The 14,168-nt window shown below is 30.3% G+C and overlaps 1 protein-coding gene across 6 annotated transcripts in view; it reads left to right on the top strand.

Annotated features, from left to right (window-relative positions):
• Positions 1–14,168, top strand: part of LOC143240565 (acylamino-acid-releasing enzyme-like) — a 69,164-nt gene that overhangs the window by 52,897 nt on the left and 2,099 nt on the right. For 5 of the 6 annotated variants that reach the window (XR_013021818.1, XR_013021819.1, XM_076483210.1 and 2 more), the window contains 7 exons: positions 4,119–4,199; positions 4,280–4,368; positions 4,962–5,072; positions 6,172–6,220; positions 6,956–6,986; positions 7,217–7,325; positions 11,136–11,242. Coding sequence is in view for 4 of the 6 variants with exons in the window: in XM_076483210.1 (XP_076339325.1) it covers positions 4,119–4,199; positions 4,280–4,368; positions 4,962–5,072; positions 6,172–6,220; positions 6,956–6,986; positions 7,217–7,325; positions 11,136–11,242 (577 nt within the window). In the remaining 2 variants the exon portion in view is untranslated. Of the gene's footprint in view, positions 1–4,118; positions 4,200–4,279; positions 4,369–4,961; positions 5,073–6,171; positions 6,221–6,955; positions 6,987–7,216; positions 7,326–7,806; positions 8,129–11,135; positions 11,243–14,168 lie in introns of those variants that run through there. The other variant, XM_076483211.1, reaches the window with a different exon arrangement.

Genomic DNA, 14,168 nt, shown 5'->3' on the forward strand with positions numbered 1-14,168 from the left:
GCGAGTTATGATAACTATAGGTATGCTACAGAAAGTCCTTTACAACTTGTATTGCTGCAGTTTTTCTCTTAACGTTGTAGACTAGGTGTAAACATTGGCTTTATGCTATTTATGTTTTCTTTTAATTTTGTTTTGTTTTACCTTAATTTCCTTTTATGATTTTACTAAATTTACTTTAATTCCAACTTTTTACTGAATGTTTGGTGCAGATAGCCTAGCTGCTTTGTGCCATAAAACACCAAATCAACCAACCAACCAATCACACACTACCACAATGAGCATGCCCTGTCTGTACTGGAACTGTGAATTGATCAGGTTTGGTCTTCAAGATTTATTTCTAGGCTGACTGACTCACTGAAGATGGTGTTCAAGGCTATCTAATTCTCACATTATATAGTTAATTCCACTGTGTCAATCTTATTCATAACAACCAGGCCTACCCACATTGACTGATTATTTTCATTCTGAGATTAGTAAATCTGCATCCTTGGACCATTGAAGGTTGGTGCTGTCCACATCATTGCAAAACATATACAGCATTACAGTCATTTTCATCCTGGGTAGAACAATTGTGATTACAATAGAATGACAAAGGAACAAAGTCAGCTAGAATGAAATCACCGTAGCACTCTTGATCTCATATATGTATAAACTGCACATTGCCTGGAATAAATTAAAAATTTTACATTAAGATGAGAAAATAAAAAAAGATATACCTACATACCACAGATATTTGACTTTCTCTAGAAACAAGAGAACTAGTTTGTTCATTTGTCAGTCATTCTACATGATTAATAAATAAGTTATTGACTTGCATGTTTTTAAAGTTAATAATAAATGACAGTCAGCAAAAAATCTGACAATGAAACCACTTACAATTATTGTATATTACCAATTTTTAAAAGATCTTATGCCTTACTTGTATGGAAAAAAAAAAAACTTAATATATTTCAGGTAGCTGTTTTTAAAAAATTTCAGTTTAGCATGGTAACTAAGGAATTTTATTTGTAACCTTTTTCTTTGTGAATTGAATATGAGTTATAGTTACTGTAGTTATTTCTGTTCATACATTATGCTCAATTCTCAGGTTTGACTTCCTCATTCTATTCTTGTACCCATCCAATGGTTAATGCTCCTCCATTCTTGACTTGTAGTATTTTAAGCCTCTACCAAGTGCTTTACAAGGTTTAGAAAGAAACTTGATAGCTTTATTTTTATTTCTTCAGTCTCAGTCAATAGATAACACAATGTTATTAAACCATTCAAATATCACACATTTTATCTGGAAGGTGTATTAGAGCCTAACAATAGTAATGATTTAGGACATAATTTATTAATTTATACTAATTTATTTTTTGAATGTGAATTTAAAAGTCTTAAATTTTTTGTGAAATGAAAAATTGTAAGTAACTTGTTATTGTTAATCCTTTCATGGAAGATTCATGAAATTTGTGGAAATTGAGTTACAAATTTCACTTGTACAACAATACATGCATTAACTGTGAGGTTTCTTAATGTATCCTTTCAAAAATTGGTAAGATTTTGTCAAAGATTCATGTGTTGTACACAAAAAATAATGGTTTTATAATTGTTTTTACTAAAAATATACTATTGTTCTATTGTAGTTAGTTTTAAATTGAGTGAAAAGTGATTTTTGTTTTAATTATGAAAATACTTTTATACGCCTATAGCTTTATATATATCTAGAACCTCATAAAATGCCATTAAAAGTTTATAAGATACATTTTTTTTAAATATTGTTTCATTTTTCCAGCTGTTTTTTATATTAAATTGAAATATTTAATATTAAGAAATACAAAAAAATATATATATACCTTATAATTTTGTGTAGAATATCTTTTTAAAGACTTTCCCTTGTTAAAAATCATAATTTCTGCTCTTTTTCTTTTCACATGTAATTGATTTTTAATGTTTTATTTTTCCTTTGTTGCCTTTTAAACCTTATTATTCATCCTGTCATAAGTCAAAGTATGTTAGTTTCTTTGGGAGGCAAGCTCAACTGTTTGGCAAAATTTTTGTTCAGTGCATAATATCATAAGCCCTAAAAATGGAGGTGAAGTATGATGTTATATTTAAAAAATGTTTAAACCTTTTAATTATGCATTTAAAACATAACTAATACATAATTCACCAAGATATAGTAATAAGGTCTATATATATGTAAAAACTGCTCATTTGGGTTGAGAAAATTTTTTTATGTAGAGAAGTGAACAACGTTTTGATCTTCTTCGGTCATCGTCAGGTTCACAAAGAAAGAGAGAGGTAACTGACCGTAAGCTGACCACATGTTTGAAAGGGGTTGTGTAACTGAGTGTCTGAATGTAGAGGGTGGGCTTAGATGTTTGAAATAATAATTTTATATTATTTATTTTATTATTATTATTATTATTATATTATTTTTTAATATAGATATAAAGGTGTTCCTTTGTATTGGTTTATTTTGGGCTTAAGTTGTTGTATAAGTAAGGCTTCTTTAATTTTGCATTTGTTTATGTTTGTTTCTTTATTTCAAAAATGTGTGAAGATGACTTTTTATGTTCTTTAAATCTGGTTTCCATTTTTCTACTTGTTTCTCCAATATAGAAGTTGTGGCAGTTATTACATTGTATTTTATAAACACTGCAAGTCAAATAAACACAACATAACCATAGAAAACACTCAAATACTAAATAAAGAAACAAACATAATCAAATGCAAAATTAAAGAAGCCTTACTTGTATAAAATTATATATTCAAATATCTAAGCCTGCCCTCTACATTCCGATACTCAGTTACACAACCCTTTTCAAACACGTGGTCAGCTTCCGATCAGTTACCTCTTTCTTTCTTTGTGAACCTAACAATGATCAAAGAAGGTTGAAACGTTGTTCACTCCTCTACGTTAAAATTTTTTTAAATTCTCAACCCAAATGAGCCGTTGTTACATGTATATTTCTCCACAAGTGGGTTTTCTTGACATCACTGAAGGTCTCAATATAGTTTACACTGTATTTCTAACTATAAGATATTTTGGTATGAAACAATCATAAGTGCTATGGTCAGTCAAGCAACCACAATTACTGTAATCAGTTTCATATACTCTCTGACAAGAACTTGATGTAAATTTCAAAATAACTGTTGATAGTTTATACAGTAATATAGCACTTTCTAATTGTTATATACATGTGTATACATTGGCAACATGGAAGGGATAAAACTGAAACAAACCTGTTGAAGGTAGGCTTGATAGCTGTCAGAGGTTAAAAGTTTACTACTTGTTTTGACTGTATCATTCTCAGTACTGTGAAAGAAGTGAGCCAAAATGTATGTAAAGATCTTAGTGGTCAGATGTACCTCTTTTCTATTTTCATTGTATTATTGAAGATACAGAGAACCAAAGTAGTGTTTTCACAATATGTTGGTTACTTGACAATACATCTGAAGTTTTAAGTATTTTTTAAAGATTTATTTGTAATAAGGGACTTAAAACTTGGATAAAACAAAACTTCGAATCATAACGCGTATTAAGATTTTAAGTTCATTTATGTACATTGATATTAAAGGTGGGTAATTAAGTCTTGAATGTAATACAGTTATTTGGGCAGGAAAACATAAAGGGGCTCTTGTTGTGAAACGGTTAATGGGGAATATACTTTACATTGGTGTGTGCCAGGTAGACAAATTACAATACATTGAGTATTAAGTGAGTTTTGTTTAAAACTAATTATTTTGACAGATATACACAAAATTTCTTAAATTTTTTCAAACTTTTTGTATTGTAGGTTATACTAGCTTTTTTTTTCAGCTGTAAATGATAATAAATATAGTAGGTGCCAGTATTTTCATGTTTTTATTTTATTTTTAACTCTACTGAAGTAAAAGATTGATGTTTTAAAGTACCATGGTTTTACCATAGCAATTTGAAACTAGTGTCATCTGAATACTTTAGTTTTGTCCAAAATAGATATTTAGTACTGGAGTATTTACAATAACCTTATAAGGTAATAGTTTAATTTTTTTGAGTTTTTACATGAGCCAGATTAATTATTATGTATTTACATAATTTTCACAATGTTATAAAAGCTGACTGACATCTGTATTTTTTCACTTCTTTCAAGGTGGCCCTCATTCTTTAATCATACCAGAATATGCTCTTTATCCAATAGTTTTTGCAAAACTTGGATTTGCTTCACTATTAGGTAAGTTTATGTTTTTAAGTCAAAGTAACAGTTCTCATTTTATACATGGATATAACAGTACTTCTTTCTTTCTCTTTTAGTGAATTTTCGTGGTTCATTAGGTTTTGGTGAACATAGCATCAACTCATTGCTCGGTAACATTGGAAACCAGGATGTTAAGGATGTTCAAGTATGTGATTGCTCTGCAGATTAGTAATGTTTTGTTGCCTAATGGTATAAGTTTGTTTATTTTTCTTTTTTATAAATATTCAAGAAATAACATTATATATGATTTGTGTATTAGACTTGCCTCAAGAGAAGTAATAGGTAATAATAATAAGTACTCACCACTACACTTTTGGCATTCAGTTCCATACAATTCACATTTTATTTGAAACAATTCTGTTTTCAAATTATAATGTATGTACACAGATGTATTTATGTGATTTTTTTTAATTAAATATTTATTATATAGTTAAATTAGCATTATAAATGAACATTTTGTTATTGAAGACTGTAGAATTTGGAAGAAAGATATTTGTTGTATTAATGATCTTTGTTCAAGCTAAACAGTTTTAAGATGTGTTATTGCAATTTCTTATTTTCTTTACTACTGTTTCTAAGAAACTCTAAATCTATTAGTTGTGTGTATCTCTGAGTCAGTTTCCTTATAAATAGCAAATATTTTTCTTTTATTCCCAATAAGATTTCTCAAGATTTAAAAAAAAAAAAGTTTTCTCTCTGACAATATGAAAACTCAATATATATACTTATTCTTTACAGCTTGCTGTGGAAAATGTGTTGACAAGAGAAGATATAAATAGGGCTCAACTTTTACTGTTTGGTGGATCACATGGGGGTTTTCTTGTTATTCATATTGCAGGCCAGTATCCAGTATGTATTATTTATTTTGTTTTATTATTCACATTAACCTGTCAAGTTCATTAACACACAACTTGATCACATCTTATGAGAATATTTTGCATCTGCTGTTACAATAATGTGTCACCACAGGTGCAAGTTACAGTGCCATGGATTGTATGCTTAACAACTATAAATGTTTACTTCATAGTGAATTTTAGACCATTTAATATGCATTGCTACCATGGGCAGACTTTTTGCTAGAGGAGTATGACAAATATGAACAATGAGTTTACTAATTGCTAATGAGCATCAAGTCAAAGGAAACAACTTTTCAAAAATAGTGTAATAATATTCATCTTGCAGAGCAGTGCATTTAAGACAGCATCAAATTATGAATCCACATCATATGCTCTACATCCTCATCTAAAAACTGAAGGCTATAGTTACAAAAAATATCCTTTAACTCAGAAAAACAATTTGAGTACACACAACCGTTAAGTTTTTCATTGCAGCTTTTGGTTTGTTAAGTATGGTCTTAGAAACAAGCATCCACATGTAGTGGTCTGTGGAAACTTTTGTCAAGATTTGTGGACTGAGACTGACCTTGCCATCCCCTGTATAAATTGGTTATACAAAGGGAGTTATGATGTCAGGCTATAATACATATCCATAATCATCAAACTGACTTTACCATCCTTTACAGAAGTTAATTATAATGAGAATAGTGCATCATTGTGACCATCAGATTGATCAAAGTTGGAAGTAGTTGTTTCATAAGTAACACAACAAGAGCTGTTTTATCCTCAGTTTTAACATATATTTAATAAAATTAACACCTCTCCAAATATCTCTGATTTATGTATTGCTAGTTAACCTTTTTGAAGTTTCCCAGTTGTATGAAGGTTTTGTAGACATCTTTATTTTATGCTTTAGTAGCATATGTTTTCATTTATTCTCTCACTCTTGTAGGTTTTGAGCTCTGAATATTTTTCAGCAGTAATTGCAAAATTCATTTAGTTTTTAATGGTTGTTATTAGCATTACTTGTAGGGAATGAAATATTAGTTTAAACAGTTTATTTGTGACGTTGTAGTTGAGTATAACTGCTTTTAATTTTTTTTATTCTTTAGGATCAATACAAAGCATGTGCTTGCAGGAATCCTTTAGTACATATACCAGGTAAATGCAAAATGTACTCTTTTTTTCTTTTAAGTTTTTTCTGATGTTGGTGTCATTAAACATTAATTACAGTTCAGTTTTTGCTTATGATTTTTCTTTAAATATCTAAGCTGTGTTCTCGTCTAAGACAAAAAATATTATAATCCAAGTACTTTTGAAAAGTGAACATTTCTTCTCCAGGAACATCAGGTTACTTTTTACAATTGGAAGCATTATGCATAAACAACAAAAACCTTTACTATTAGCATTATTATTCATATAATGATAAAAGCTTTACATAAAGCTTTGAAATTATGATTTAATTAGGACAAATGTGTAAAAACTTGTTACAAGTTAAAATATGATGATCATATATAATGATGTTACTTTTATGTCATACTTGATGTACAAAAACCCAATATTTGTCCATTGTGTTTATAAATTGTATTCTCATAGAATAAGGTGAAAGAAACACACACATAAAACTCTGATGTGAATAACAATCAGGAATGGTGAAAGTTATCTGTAGAAGTAGGACTTGTAAAGGAAGAGGTATACCATGTATCAGACTTAATTTCTGTTCTCTTCTTTGTATTATTATTTTTAATTACACATTTAATTATATTTCATTAACTACATGCACACAGGAATAAATAAATTGTGTAATTTGTATTAATGAATCTTTATTAAGTTCATATGAATTTTACACCAGGTATTGTTAATGATATTACAAATTTTGATGATTATTTTTTATAGCTTTCCAAAGTAATTCGGACATTCCTGACTGGTGAGTTTGTCATTTTTGTAGAGAGGTACATATATTCGTTAAATTTAATATTTTACTGTTTCAAAACAAAAATTAAATAGGTAAATAAATACTATAATTAAGAAAATATAAACTGCTCAGATTTTGAGTTTTAACTAATAATATATCCCATCATTAGTTATTTTAATGTTATATTTAGACCCAGCCTGCCTGAAGTCTGTTGTAGGTTTTATTTTTTTTACATTTTGTAGGAGTTTCACAGAGACAGGTCTAGGAAAACAGTTTAGCTTTCAAGAGCCAACTACTTCAGAAGTACTAACCACCATGTGGAACTGTTCACCAATCAGGCATGCAAATAATGTAGGTTCTTTTGTCTTGTTTCCAAGTTTAAAAAAAAAATAAAAAAATCAGTCTATTTTGAATATATTATTAAAAACGGAAAATTAATAGCAGTAGGTAGTGGTACAATACACTACTTTAATAATTATTAATTTATACTTGTGTTACAGTAATAAATAAAAAAAATCTTAAAACTTAAATCAACATTTTTCTCTTACTTGTAGTCTTTTTCTTTGGATGAATCTTGGATTCAGCATGCAGTAGCTGACATAATTTAAACAGGACAATGAAACTGTTATATAATAATAGTGTAGTAATAAAGTTTACTAAAATACCTTTGATTACAAATCGGTTAAACTTGATAGCCCTTCCAAACTTGTAAGTGGTTTTGTTAGTGTTAAATATATTTGGAATCCTAGTTTATAATTATCTTAAATTAAGAACATAATACATAAAAAAAAGCTATAATTTTCCTTATTTTATAATAAGTTTTCTTTTTCAGCAACCAATAATCCAGGGTCAAAAACACAGGCTAAATAAAAACAGTACTTCAGAAATTTTATGTCAAAGCAACGGTTTTATTGCAACTTTTAAACTATCTGTCGTATCGGGCATGACTTTATTTAATTCTTCTATTAATGTCTCATAATTATTTAGGAAAATGATGTATAGATCATTTACATATTGTATTGTGGTCATAAATCCAGTGCACAGTTATTTGATCTATGTAGAAATTAGAGGTTCTTGGATATATCTGGAAGGAAAGATGTAGTGAAATTAATGAGACAAGATGTAGTGTGGAGTTGAAATAAATATGAAATAGTATTACGAGAGGAAAACAAAGAAAGTGTTATGGAAGAACTATTGCAGGGTATTAAACTTCAAATACAAAATAGATAATAGGCTTAAACTTTGAATAGAGAAATTAATAAAGATTGGTTTGGTTTGAATTTCATGCAAAGATACTTACGGACTATCTGCGCTAGCTGTCTTTAATTTAGCAGTGTAAGACTAGAGGGAAGGCAGCTAGTCATCACCACCTACCTCCAAATCTTGGGCTACTCTTTCATCAAGGAATAGTGGGATTGACCTTCACATTATAATGACCCCATGGCTGAAAGAGTGAGCACGTTTGGTGTGCAGGAATCAAACCTAGAACCCTCAGATTATCAGTCGAGTGCCATAACCACCTAGCCATGCTGGGCCAATTAATGAAGAAATGAATGTATTTAAAAGAAATAAAAGGGAAAAATGAAAATAGGCCTTACTGGCACTAGAGTTAAACAACAAGATCAGCAGGAACTAGCAGATTAAACAGCAGCATTACAATGAAATGAGTTCTAACTCTCTTGAATTAGAAAAATAAACAGTTATCCTCAAAATTTGGGAATAGTCTTATATGAAAGTACCAAAACAGATTATTTATGTAGAAGACTAATAACAAACATAAAAGAGTTACTAGAATGCTGAAAATGTGCTATATGCGACAGTTGCAACATATCCCTCATAAACAAGATAGGATAGCACACAGTGCAACTACCCAGTGATGCAGTAAATGAATGCCTTAACTGTTTAATCTAAGAAAAAAGTAACATTTCAGGCCAAATATAACTTGTGACCTCAACCAGATTTAGGACATTCTTAATTAGGACTTGATGAGTAAGATATATGTATTACTTTAATCCCAAGGACTTGATTTAAGTTTATGAAATGTTGAAGGACATAAAACTTTAAGATTTGTTTTACTTACTAAATTATCTGTAACAATTGTAAAAACTAAATTTGAAAGGTCACCTATCATCACTTCTACATGAAAGGGGGGAAAAGTTATCATTAATGTATATTTAGACATTCATTTTATGAAGTATTATGCAAATGTTCAGTAAGTTCAGTGAATTGACACAAACTGTCTAGATGTTATGATTCACACTTTTAAGTGTGATACTTAAAGCAGAACTATTAAGGACTAACTGGGTTTAGTGAAAGCAACATTTTTTTATAAAACAATTTGGAATGAAATTTGGAATATTTGCATTTTATTGGATTACAGGAAAGGATTTGATACAACTTTAGTATATATTATACAAAAATCTTCACATTTAATTTGCCCTTGATGTTTTGTTAAAACATTTTATATAATGATGTACAAGTTGATATTTTCCATATCTATATTCTGAGGATAACTGTGATTGAGACACAACATATACAGTAAAACCTGCACAAGCCAAAAATATCAAAATTTTGAAACATTATCTTAAAATTTCTCTTATAAAAAAAAAAAAAAAGATATGGTGGAACCTGCATAACTTGGACAAAAATAAAACAAACTAAAAGGCCCTCTATATGGCGAAAACCTGTGTAACGCGGACGGAAAACTATCTTTCACCTACCTCACACCTATCAACAAGTAGGATTAGAACCCGAGGAAGATGGAAAAAATGTTTTTGATTAAATATTACTTTCTTATTTAGTTAATAAATTCTTGGACATTTTGTTATAGTAAGTATTGGTTTAATATATTCTGTTCTTTTTTCTCCCATCATTATTCCGGAGGTTGCTATTCGAAAGAACGATTGACTGTACTTTTGGTTGCATTTGCTGATGGGAAAACTAAAGAAACTATGAGTAATATGTAAAAGTGAAAATCTGCACTGTTTCAAAAATTTAAGGAAGAATCAACTTCCTGTAGAACAAAAAGCAAATAATAAAATATGGGTGATAAGTGCTATATTTGAGGAATTTTTGAACAAATTAAACAAAAGAATGGAACAAGAAAATAGAAATATTCTACTTTTCCTAGATAATGCAACTTGTCACCCAAAAGTTTAACTGTCAAATGTTCATTTAGTCTTTCAACCTCCATGTACAACATTAGTTCTACAGCCACTAGATAATGGAGTTACACAGTGTACAAAATTGAAATACAGAAAATTTACGACTGTAAGAGAGCATCTGAAATGACCATGAAAACTGACGTGTTAAATGCAATTACATTTTTAACTCATTCAATCAAATGTGTAATAAATTGCTTTCAAAACTGCAGATTTATTCTTGATAATGGCAAAAGTTGTGGAGAAATTGTTTGTTATGACGATTCTAGTGAAATCCAAACTCTGATCAAGAAGATTGATGCAGGTGATTCTGCAAATGTTGACAAGAATGTGTTAAGAGAAACTGAGTTAAAATCTATAATAGAATTGCAAGATGGTAACAGTGAGAGATATTCCAAAAATGAACAAAATGGAAAAGATAGTGATGAAATAAAAATTCCTACTTCATCGCGAGTGTTCAGTTATATTAATGCTATCAAATTGTATGCAAAAATGAAAGGGGAAAAATGAACTTCATGAAGTGGCTGTCAAATTGGCATTCCCTTTTCCACTGCATGAGAATGCTCCTTAAAAAAACAGAACAGTTAAAACTGGACATTTCAAATAACTAAGATTTTGTGTACTTTTGTATATTTTGAATGTTTTCTTTTTGTTTTTATTCTGATAAATATAGCGTAAACAGTATTATAACTTTATTCACAAACATCTCGCATCACTTGAGTCAAGCAAGTGTAATGTTCTGCTAAAAAATTATATATAATTAAGGAAATGCACGTTCACTGTCTGAGCCAGAAATTTTATGCCTCAACCAGCTTTTACTGTAGTTTGTTTCATACCAAAAAAGAACATTTCAAGGAAAGTTGTATGGCTTTGCACTCCTACAATGAGTCGAAGGCATTTATTTAAAGGTGTTACTTCAACAATTGCGTGGTATGGCTGTTATGAACCATTATAATAAAAAAAAGTTTAGTAACTTATATGTTTTAAAACTAATTTTCAGATTAAAATCCCAGTCCTGTTCCTTCTCGGTAAAAATGATCTCAGAGTACCATCAAGTCAAGGGCTATACCTGTTTAAATTGTTGAAAGGAAATGGAAGAGCTGTGAGGTATGTAAACAAACAAAGATAAGATATAGTAAAAAAACAAAACAATAAATGTTGATATGAAACTTGCTTGTTCAAATGTAATTATAAACTTTCAGATAGGTATGACTTCTGCATGACTTTAATGTATTGAGATATCAGTAAGTTAACTGAACAACAAACAAAAGGGCTACTCATAAACCAGCAACATTGTCAAAGTTCGACAGATATTAAGACAGTACAGAAGTACAGCCTTCATTAACAATTTGTGGTTAAAAGGGTAGCAGTCCAAACTGTTTTATCTGGTATATCTGTGTATGTGTTTCACATCTTGACTTCTGATTCACTGCAATAGGGTACAGTCTACTTCTGGCAGTTGAATACAAGTGTGCCATTATTCAATATACATCTATGAAAAATTCATGCTCATTTCGAGCACCTGCAGCTGATGGATTAAAAATGTATCTCACAACAACTGGTATGGGTATTTTTTACTAATAAAGGAGAGAACAATGTTTCGACCTTCCTAGGTCATCTTCAGGTTAACAAAGAGAGAGTTGCAAGTGGGCATGGCTCAGGGATGGGATTGTAGGGGGCATTGCAGCTAGATGTTAGGTTATTAATTAGTATAGGTATAAAGGTAGTGGTTTTAGTTTTTGTAGAAGTAGGACTTCTTTGATTTTGTGTTTATTTATATTTGGTTCCCTACTTCGTATATGGATGTTTTCTATGGTTGTGTTGTATTTATTTGATTTGCAGTGTTCAAAAATGGGTGAAGGTGTTTTTTTGTGTTCTTTGAATCTGGTTTCCATTTTTCTGCTTGTTTTTCCAATATAGAAGTCATGGCAGGTGTTACATTGTATTTGATATATTATGCTGGTGTTGTGTTTTACAGTGTAGTTTTTACATAGCATGGACTTTCGTTCTGTACCTGGATTCACATCTACAGAACATACACTTAGCTTTTTTCAATCACGTTAATTCTATACACCCCAACATAAATTTACCTGTAAACAGGAAAAACTAACCAAATAGCATTTCTCAAGCTCAAGATCACAAGAACTGATACACAATTTGAAAGATATCCACAGAAAAATCACCCATATTGGAATATACAGTTCCTAGGACTAAGCACAGGAAACAAAACAAACACACCTACAAAACTATGCTCAACTAATGAAACTACTGATGAAATCAACAAAGTAAAACTTCATCGACAAATTTCCTTCAAAAACTGTGGAAAAAAAAGTACGCACACACCTAGACCAACAATAAACTATGAAACCTTATACTGCTCCAAACCACATGTTCCCAACATTTGGAAAAAAATTATAACTAAACACATCATTCAACCAAGCATCAAATTTATCCAATAACCACGTGCATAACTAAAGTTCATAATGCATAAAAACTATACTGACAAACACACCAACAGCCATGATTTCTGTATTGGAGAAACAAACAAAAATTGAAATAAGAATGAAGGAACACAAAATAAAAACCAGGAAAATGTGTCTTCAACTAATACGAAGTGAAATATCATATCACTTTATGTACAAAAGAACTTGTTGAACACAATACAGTTGAACATTATTAAACTAGTAGTATCACATATATGGTCACTTATTGAAGCAAATATCTATATTTCACTATCTACATCCACCAAATACACATTATCATGAAACCATTTTTAAATAAACAAATGTGAACTCACTCTGTCATTCAGTTTGCTATTTGGCACAGTTATATTAATTCTTGAGAATTCCAACCCTTATCACTAACCAGACTAATACAAGTAAGTACAGTAGTCCCTCATTTAAGGACTGCTTCCCATAATGAGATTTTAATATTTTATCTTCTGCAAGATATTTCAATTCATTTAAAGTGTACTGTACATGATCACACCTTCACTTCAATTTACTGTTTACATGATTTGGAATTTTTTACACTTTTTTTTAGCCAATCACTCTGTCCTGAGAAGATTTTGCTGTAAAAACTTTTTCTGTGGCTCTGGTGGATGCTGTATTTGTGTGTGTTACCAATAGAGAAAAGTAACATTACTTATAATACATAAAATTGGCTTTAAACTGTACTGACTGGCTCACCAATAACTATCTCAGATGATTGTTAAATAAATAGTCCAAGAGTAAGGGGTATGTATATATGTTGCCTTTATTGTTGCAACCTATGAATGAATACTCAACTGTTGTGTGGTTACATGCAGTATTCAATGCTGATAGTGCAAAATAATTGTTGCTCATGCTGGAGCCAGTTAGTCTTACTGCCAAGGTTCCTTGGCTTTTTCTCACTTTTTGTAATTTACAATAAGTGTTAAACACAAGGTGATCATGGCTACAAAACCTCAAACAAAGAGAACTCAACCATTATAATTCAGCAAAAGCTGAAAATTATTAAGAAACATAGAGGTGTCAGAACAAATATTATTTGTGCTAATATGGGCTTCCTTTCTCGACTGAAGGCAGTATAGGTTAGTGATAACTCAACTAGGGTGTTAAAGAGCAGGTCAGTGATAGTTGGAGTGGAGAAACTTTTCTAAATTTGGATCACAGAGAAGCAAATAAATGGTGAATCTATAAGGCCTGAGAGATTTATGAACATTTGAAGAGAAACTTGCTCGGTAGTTCAGACAATGAAATTGATTATTTTAAGGCAACTTAAAATAAGAGCTGAAATTGCAAGTGTAGTAAGACATGGTGAAGCTGGAAACTGCTGACAAAGCAGCAGCTGATAAATTTAAAATTGAATTTTGTAACAAATTTTGTTGATGAAAGTTTTTCTGGAGGAAAATCCCTCAAGAATTCTTTTGCCCTACTAGGCAAAGTATTTAATAACAAACAAATTGCCTTGAAATCCATGGTCCTCATCGACCATGACCCTGAACTTGCAAGTTGTTGAAGACCTAATTTAACTTTGTTAAAGTGATGTTTTT

The sequence above is a fragment of the Tachypleus tridentatus genome, chromosome 13 (genome assembly GCF_004210375.1).
Source record: "Tachypleus tridentatus isolate NWPU-2018 chromosome 13, ASM421037v1, whole genome shotgun sequence".
Lineage (NCBI taxonomy): Eukaryota > Metazoa > Arthropoda > Merostomata > Xiphosura > Limulidae > Tachypleus > Tachypleus tridentatus.